General features: G+C 38.2%; 1 protein-coding gene across 3 annotated transcripts in view; it reads right to left on the bottom strand.

The window, feature by feature from the left end:
* Positions 1 to 2,420: 2,420 nt before the first annotated feature.
* Qki (QKI, KH domain containing RNA binding) overlaps positions 2,421 to 9,506 on the bottom strand; it is a 142,658-nt gene continuing 135,572 nt past the window's right edge. For all 3 annotated transcript variants that reach the window (XR_013045152.1, XM_076552884.1, XM_076552885.1), the window contains exon 8: positions 2,421 to 9,365. Coding sequence is in view for 2 of the 3 variants with exons in the window: in XM_076552884.1 (XP_076408999.1) it covers positions 9,349 to 9,365 (17 nt within the window). In the remaining variant the exon portion in view is untranslated. The remainder of the gene's footprint in view (positions 9,366 to 9,506) is intronic.

The following is a 9,506-nucleotide window of genomic DNA, read 5'->3' as shown; positions in this document are numbered from 1 at the left end:
AAGTTTGTTTTGGGCTGGGGATGTAGCTCAGTGAACTCTATCAGTATACTCAAGGCCCCAGGTTCTACATCCAACACTGCAAATAAATACATGAATTTAAAAACTATTTTCTATCTTTTACTTGGCAGACTAGTGACTTCAGTCCTGCAGTTAGAAAGGAAAACAGCTGCTATTGAACAAGGACAAGCTCTTCTTTCTATAGGTCCATGGCTAAAACACTGCGACATCAGTGCTCATCTCTACACAGAACTGCTGTGAACACAGAACGGTAAACCATGGGTATTAACTTATCAACTTGATAGGCTCTAGATCCCCGGAGGCAAACCTCTGGACACGTGTGAAGGACTTTCTAGATTAGGTTAATTGAGAGGGCCCACTATAAGTGCTGGCAGCACCATTTCAAGAGCAGGTGTCCAGGACTGAATCGAAAGGAAATGGCCAAGCAGCAGCATTCACTCCGCCCTGTTCCACACTGAGGCTAAATTGTGACACTGTGATCAGCTGCTTCATGGTCCTGCTGCCAGCTTCCCAACCACACTGGACTGGACCCTAAAACAGCAGCCACAATACACCTTCCCTTCTTTAAGTCCTGAGTTCTGTCGGCTGCTGTCAGCTCTTGTTAACCTTAACTCTGACAGCCATCATACATGTCCCTTGTTCTTTGAAAGCATAGGGATGACTGTTGAGCTAACCCTTAAAGCAATACCCACATTATGAAAAGTGCTAAGTAGGACAGAAACATGGACACCCAGATGGATGGACTCAAAAATGGAGCCCTAAAGGTGGCACTCAATTCTCTTTTCTTAGGTCCAAAGGCGAAAAGCAAGCCTCACACAGGGAAGATGATAAGGCTACACAAATCACGGTATTAAGTGTGTGAGGCAGCCCTTCTCTAAGGCCCAACTTTTCCTGTTTCCTGAAAGACAGAGAACTGTCCTGAGAGCAGCTTAGCAAGGCCCCCACCATGGTCCTTGCAGCACTGGCTGTCTGGTCACCTCATGCTGAGAGTACACTTCCAGCCCATGCTGTTCATGTTTAGTCATTTGAGTCCTTTGGAGTCCTGTCTATACTTGTGGTTTTTGAGACAGGGTTTCTCTGTGTAGCTTTGGAGCCTGTCCTGGATCTCACTCTGTAGACCAGGCTGGCCTCAAACTCACAGAAATCCTCCTGCCTCTGTCTCCCAAGTGCTGGGATTAAAGGCGTTTTGTCACCACTGCCCAGCCTGTCTATACTTTTTAATGGCTTCTAATAGAAAGTTAGAATCAACTGGTTTTAGTTGTTGCAAAAACAGTCACAGGACTCTCACTTGGGAGCCCAATGACAACTGAAAACACACGATACTTCTGAGCACTGGTTTATCATTCCAAATCAGTTGTGATTTTCACAATTTTTAGTCAATGAAGCATTAGTGTGCCTTAGCAATGGTTTCTATAAGTGACTTTTGGGACACCTAAGCCAGTTTTAGGCTGGGGCTCCATCTGACTGAGGTGTCATGTTTCAGCTGTAATCCGAGTTGTGTGGAAATTGTGGACTGCTCAGTTTGGAGAAAGTTTGGAAAGAGCTTTGAGTGCAGAAGTAGGGCTGATATTTTCTGGTGGAAGCTTCAGCATTAACAAACAGCTCTTGAACATACCGATTAGTGGAGTCATGCCCACCAGTGACTTGAGAATTTGCCCCTTTAGAGAACAGAGACTTCATTCCCAAAACCTAAGACCAGACTGTTTGACTTGCTGATCTAGCTTTCTTTTCTGAGATACTAAGTTTTATGTGTGTGTGCATGCCACAGCATGTGTGTAGAGATCAAAGGACAGCTTTGGGGGAAGTCAGAGTAGTCTCCTACCATCTGGGTTTAGGGCTGGGTGGTGAATGCTTTCACCTGTTACGTGTCAACCAGAGAGGCCGATTTTAATCTTAGCTTCAGATCTTCCATGTCACACTTCACTCACGAATTTCAAGTTTTACCTTTTCCACCTGAAATCCTGCAAGTTATTTTATTTTTGGACATCTGCTTGCAATGTGTTCAAACCAACTTTATACTCTTTCCACTAATCTGTTTTCCGTTTTATAGGCTGCATTACTTAGAATTCTACAGTACAAAAGCAACTTTTCAAACATGTTTCAAGTATAGCCAAGGTGTTGCACTCATTACCAACATCCATGAGTTCAAAATGATCCTGAGGATTTTAGGATTAACTCAGTCCTGCAAGAAAACATGACTTGTGAACGTTTTCCTCATTTTTGTTCCCATTCAGTTCACCCCCTAACTTTTTAATACACTTAGATGAATCATAGTCTATGAATCCATGCAGTTTTTCTAACCAGACTGTTACTTAAAAAAGCAGTAATTACAGAAATCCCCAAATGCCACCCAATTCTGAGTATGCTCTTCACTGTAAGAAATACAAATTGTATAAAGGACAGTGGTTTTTAAAAATTCTTTATTGTGTTTGTGGTATGTGTGAACTTTGCATGCCATGGTACATGTCGAGGTTAGAAGACTCTGGATTGCAGGGATCAAATTCAAGTTGTCAGGGTTACAGGATAAACATTTTACCTGAGTCACCTCCCAGTGGTAAGATTCTCAACCAACTCATAGATCACTCTCATCTTATTTATTTTTTTTTACCCCAGAAAGATCTGTATAGCATGACAACCTTTTTTGAGAAGGCAGGATAGTGTCTAAAGATACAAAATCATATTTCTAGACCTGGGCAGACAATGCAAAAACTGCCCATGTGTAACTCTAGCTAGGTACTGTAAGGGGTGGCAGTGGGCTTGCCAAAGATGTCTTCTGAGACCAGGAAAACAATGAATCTATTTTAGCTTAACTACTGTGAGAACAGGGTCTTTCTTTGAAGGGAAGATTTGGCAAAAATGTAATCTTTAGACTTTTAATGCCTGCTAAGTCATCAAAAGATCAGGGCTGCCCATCTACACACCTGGTACCATGGCTGCCTTTGGAGGTGTATGAAAAGGATGCCCTCCCAGTGATTAAGCACACAGAAGGCAGAGGAACTTACAAGTGTAACAAGAAAAAGTACCTTACAGTACAAAGAGTTGTAAAGGTTACATGTCAAAAGGAAACTTTTAATGGTGTCAAGCTACTAGGAGAAATCTTAGCAATTTTTCCACTTTGTTGAAGACACACACCTATATTAGTCCTCTTCATGTAATAGATGACACCAAGATTTGGTAAGCAACGCCTTTTGTTTATGGTGACATGCAAAGGTAGCAACTGAGCTACATCCTTCTCCCAAGAAATTCTTACATTTAGAAAACTACCAAAGCTACAGAGAAACCCTGTCTCGAAAAACAAAAACAAAAACAAAAAAAAAAAAAAAAAGAAGAAGAAAACTACCTAAAAACTGTACCAATGTTTCTTAAAGACTAGCATGGTGTTTTGGATGCACAGACCAGTCAAGGAGCACATCGCAGTTTATCGATTTCCTTCTTTTAAACAGTGATCTGTTAAAAACTAGAATTCTAGAATGTGAGATTCTTGAATTTTCTAAGCAGTGTTTAAAGGATCAATAAAAACTTAAAGTGTGCTCTTTACTTCGGTATTTCTGTGAAAGGGCCAGCCACACTTTCAGTTTATTTTTGGCTTGAGAAGATGTAGCACATGCACACTGTCCAGTTTTTTATTGTACCTCATGTACAGTCATTTGCAGTTTCCCATTCATGTGTGATTTGGGAACATAATTCATATCTACACACCTACATCTATATAGATATATACACACATGTGTATCTATTCATATATATATACACATATATATGTATGTATACACACACAATTTCCACAAGTTCAAGATTTTTATACATACCAATGTAATATAACCCACAATAGATATATTTGGCTCAAAACTTTGTAATAATAGAACCTTTAAAGAGATCTAAAGTTAACATTTATCCTGGGGGCTGAGACTATCCCAGTACTCACCAGTGTCTCTTCAAGTAATGTGACCTGCACTTTGTCCAGTCACTGTTTGCAGCGCCCACAGCCTACATCTACCTACCATGGATTAGTTGCTGCTCCTCCTCTCCCAATCCCTGGCAATTAGTGCAGCAGAAACAAAGAAAGGAGTGCATTGTGTTTCAGGTTAACCAGTTTGATTCAGCATTGAGCACCAGCTGTAGATACTTTTAAAGTTTCTTCAAAATAAAGACAACTCAATTTAGGTAATTTTATATAGAAGAAACCAGGTACTAAATATACCATGGATATTTCTAAAATGATACCGTCCATAAAATGGGTTAAGCTATTATTCCCACTTTAAAAGTATTAAATACTTTGTGACAATATATATTATCCTATACACTTAACGTGAGAGACCAGGAAGTTTTCACAGAATAAATTTTGCTCAATTAATGGATAATTTGGTAACATGTTTCATTCCATCACGAAAAAAAATCACAGGCTGAGAATGCTATACTAGTTAGCTGTCATCAAGGAATAGACAGGCATCCCATTCCAGCAAGACAAGCCAACAACCCCTCCCAACGCACACACCAGTCACATAAAATAACAACAAAGCACAGACTTCACTGATGAAATGTTGATTAGGCAATGCAACCACAACCAGCAATTTTATTTATACCTAACATGGTTTTGTTGCACGCACACATAATCAGACCCTTTACACCAAACACCTCGTGTGCACAGACATTTTTTTATGGACAAGGTACTTCAACAACTCCCTCACATGGGCACTGACATATGAAGATGCTGCACTACAATGATGTGAATATACTTTTCCTATCATGTTTTCCTAGATATTTTACCTAAAGAAAAAGAAAAATGCTTTACTAAGTGCATTAGTATCAACAGCCTTTTTTGAAGGAAAACACATCAAATAGCATCAACTAATGAAGTGACTCTAGAACTAACTTTCCATCCCATCCCAGGAATTTGGCTGTTGCAATATTGCAATGCTATGAACATGTGATCTGCAAAGCTAGCTGCATCATGTCAAACTGTCTTTGAACAACGTTTTCAGTAAGGATGGTGGTAATAAGGCACAGCCATACATGAAGTACTCTCACTGCATGCTTCAGAGGATATTAACTGCACAGAAGTTCAAGATACCATAAAAATGTGTGCAGCAACTGACAGCACCTTCAAATTTTCAGAGTACTACACATACTTGTTATGGCAATGGCAACCTGTATAACCAATGATACTATAAGGCCTCCTCCTCTCAGAGATTATTTCATGTGTGTACAGGGTCAAAAATGATCAGTGGTTATTAAACCAGTCTCACTATTCTGAGTTTCATATATGCACAAAATATTTTAGCAGTATGCTTTCACAAAGTTATAACTTATAATTTAACCCTTCATTTTATGGATTCTAAAATACAGTTTCAAAATAAAAACCATTACTTACAAAAGTAAAATTCACCATGTTTCTTTTTTTAAAACATGTACAACAATTTTTTTTCCACAGACAAGGAAATTATGAATCTGTGACATATATGGACTTGAGTGTTAAAGAAGTTATACTTAGAGGGCCCTCTACACAGGGCATACCTAAGTGAATCATGGGATAGTGAAATAATAATTCTATGCTAGAAATTAACCACATGCATGTCAGATTACAGTGTTCATCCCTGTGTGCTTCTTGTGTAATTGCCTAGGCTGTTCTGAATGTGTGTAAGAGGAAAGCCACCTGAGATCTCTAATACGATGAAGTGGAGGTGGGGGATTGGGGGGGGGACGACAAGACTAGGTTGTACTCCTAGAGAAGCAGCCTAGCTTTAATAGGAGCAGCTGGCTAAACAACACAGGGAAAAAATTAGTTGACTCTTACTGATGTGACTGAAAATGGCCTGTGTGTAGAAGAAGTTAAGGTAAATGGCTCAACAACGAATCAAACTGGTTTCTCAAGGTGCATCATTACAATAAATCTCTGGACTCTCTATGCTGTCAGCAGACAGCGAGTATTTGGAGCAGGAAAACTAGAGTGTGGAATTAGTATTGCAGATGCTGAAAGGCCGGTGGCATGACTAAGAGACTGGCTCAAAGGGACGCCACTTTGTTCCCATCTCCACTGCACCTACCCTCCAAGGCAAACGGCCAGAGCCCCCAAAGCTTTCAGCAGTAGTGTGCACAGCTGTCAGCTGAGAGACAACACAGAAAACAAGTCACACTATGTTATCTGTGGTCACGTCTTCAGTGTTAGTCCAGGAACTCCAGATTTTATTTATCTGTTTATTTCCATTAAACACAAAAAGGTTAATAAACAGACATAGTCCAGAGTTAGTAGGTTGGTATTATAACATTTATTAAAATAATGCTATGGGTTAATAGAAACAGCAAAGAACCAAAGAATTAAAATGCAAGCTATGTAAAATCCCAACTAAAACCCAGAAGTGTCTAATGTTTTCATTCATCAGCTAACTAAAAGCCCAAGAAAGACAAGACACCCAATATAATAAAGTACTGCAAAACAATTGGCAATTTTCAGTTATCAAAATTGTGGATTTTGCATTTTGTATCCTTTTCTCAATCAAGAAAAAAATTCTTTTGAATGTTATATAACATACATATAAAACAAGATAGAAAAATACATTATAAACTTGTAACAATGGCTGTAAATACATTATCTTACATGTTTCTCATAGGCAATAGGTTGGTTATGGTACATACATAGCATGAAACTACTAAGATAATAAAGAATAGACAAAAAAATACATGTCAGCTGTATGGTAACATACTAGCGACACTCCCATCTACCCACGCTAAAAAATTACATAATACTGTCAGGAAAAAAGTCTTAAAAACTACATACTTTAATAAGAAAAAAATTCAATAGAGTGATAATACTGAGAACCAAGGCATTCAGAGATTCCAAAAGTCATGCTTTTTCAGTTGACTCAAAACACTTGTCAACTAAGTTTTCAAAGTCTGTTCAGAGCCAGCATTACTCATAAACGTCACACGTCTATTGTTTTACATTTACTTTCTTCCCCATAAAAGACCTTTGATAAACATCTAAAATGTCCAGGTATAACACAGCTGAGATGAGACTGGATCAAATACTGGTACTGTTTGTTTACTGTCACCTCAAGTGTTCTGAGTGTCGCAAATTTATTCAACCAACCAAACAAAATAAAAATCAAAATGGCACAGCATATATCGTAAAGAAATCAAAATCACCACGTGTATAACAGAAAGACAAAGCAGTGGTACATTAAACCAAAGCTAGCTGAGTACAAAACAAGGACTGTCTATTGCATAGTAAATAAACTGAAAATGGTTCCAAGTGAGACAGAAAAATGGCGAGGTCACCATGAAGGTGCCCAATGAGCTTCCTGCTGACCTTGACTGTGAAGCCATGACGGTATGGAAGAGGGCATGAGTTGATGAGCCAGGAGTCCATTATCACTTGAGATTTGCCACATCTGGTACTGAGCAGTTAATGATTGATTAACTCAAGTATTTAGATGCAGGCTTTGCATACAAACTGTTTCAACTACAAAACTGTTTGAACTTTATGAGAAACTTAAGATGAAAAGGAATGTAGCTGAGCGTTTATATGCACTGTGATGCTAGCTTTCCACATTCCTTTAAAGTTAAAAAATGGGGCAAAAAGGTATGTTACTAAAGAGCAGTTACTGAAGCCAGCAGAGATGGACTACACAAAGTACCTGGTATGACATAAAGTCTGATCAAATTGGGGTTATTTAACACTTTTTCTACAATAAAAAATTTCAAAGATTTGTTTTTGTGAAAAAGTTTGTTATGCATTACAATTATCTCCAATTACTAAGAAAAAAATTCAATGTATCCCTCTTCTCTAAATAAAATAAAGCTCTAATTTAATTTTGTCTGTAAACTGATGTTCAGATCTCACATAATTTTTTCTAACCTCAGAATCATCTGGGCTAACTAACACTGAAGACGGTAATAACCAAAAGTACTCAATTATGATTTGTAAAAGAATGACGTTTTAAAATTTACTAGTCAAACATTAGAAAAGCTATCACATTTTTTTTCACAGTATCAGATTTGGCAAATTGGCATCAAGATAACGAGACACAAATCATATAATTTAGAGCATCAACTCATCTGTTTCCCCTCGTATCTCCTTTCACATACTGGGCGATGGAGGACATGCACTAACTTTTACTCTGAGGGAGGAGCTGATCTCGCAGGACACTTGACTAAATGACCATGAAGGAAAATAAGGCACTTTCTTTTTCTTTAGACTTATTCCAATACTTAAAAAATAAAAAACAAAGACAAAAAGGCTCTTTTGGTCTTTTGTTTCTTGACAACCACCAGAAAAAATCATTTAATGAAATAAAGGGTTTCTTTGTTCTTTTTCTTTTTTTTTATAACACTTGAAAGTATAAAATGCTACATTTCCAAAAATATATATATTTTTTCTGCACCAGCACCCTTGTATAGTAAAAGTATCTACTTTTTGTTCATTTGTTTCAATGCACTACACTTTATCTACAATTTCATTACATGTATACAGCAAATAGGCAAGCATGGCTTTTACATCCTTAATGATATTTTCTATACAGGGAGGTTTAAAAAAAATATTTGAACAGTTTGCCCAGTAATGTGACACATAATGCATGTACCTTGTTCTCGTATAATTTTTAAGGTGGTGTAAAATAAAGATTTGGAAATTTTAACTCAGATACTCAACTTTTTAAAAATAGTGTTGCAGTTTTGTTCTTTGCATTACTTTTCAAAACTCCTTGTTAAGTTTTTCTCTCATGGCACACTTTGTTCTAATACTTCAAATTTTGGCAGGCAATATAAAAGGCTGCGATTTCCGCCCTTTGAGGGCACTGTAGTGACTAAACAAAGAGCATGTCAAATTTTGAATACTTGTGAAGTCACTTCACCAATGACATCCCTGACCGAAGGTTCATGCATGATGCATTGTCACACAGTACATTCAGAGAGAGCTGTGACTTCGCTAGGAGAAGAAAAAGATTCCTACAAGTCTCTCACAGTAACTGCCTCTGTCACTGAGTAGTTAGGGCCATCTGTCTCCCCTTCTTAAGAGAGGCCTTCTTACCGTTCGCTTGGGGTGGGGCATTGAAAGATGATCAGTGCTGTGGGATGAATCGGGCCTTATTGCTTTACTACTATTCAGTGCAGGTTCTAGAACCACTTTCACCCAAACAGGAGGGGGGAGGGAAGCTGAGTTGGAGGACAATTTCTTTGTCTTTTGTTTGGTTAGATGGTAAGACGAACGGACAAGTGCCTCAGCTCGCTGCACTGACGACAGGCAAGCAAAGGCGATTACCAGTTAACTGATCAGCAGGCAGGCATGGTCAGGTCATCATTGGGTGAAGAGTTCAGAGGTCAGAAGGTCATAGGTTAGTTGCCGGTGGCGGCTGGGTGGTTAGAAACAAAAAAAAAAAAAACAAAAAACAAAAACAAAAAACAAAAAAAAAGAAAAGAAAAGATAGAGAAGAGATTAGTTTCAGCTAGTGACGGCTTAATGACAACATGAAAAACTAATCACAACTAATAAA

Source organism: Peromyscus maniculatus, chromosome 16 (genome assembly GCF_049852395.1).
Source record: "Peromyscus maniculatus bairdii isolate BWxNUB_F1_BW_parent chromosome 16, HU_Pman_BW_mat_3.1, whole genome shotgun sequence".
NCBI classification, from domain to species: Eukaryota; Metazoa; Chordata; class Mammalia; order Rodentia; family Cricetidae; genus Peromyscus; species Peromyscus maniculatus.
Note: the sequence above shows the minus strand (reverse complement) of the source record. Positions and strands in the feature narration are given on the sequence as shown.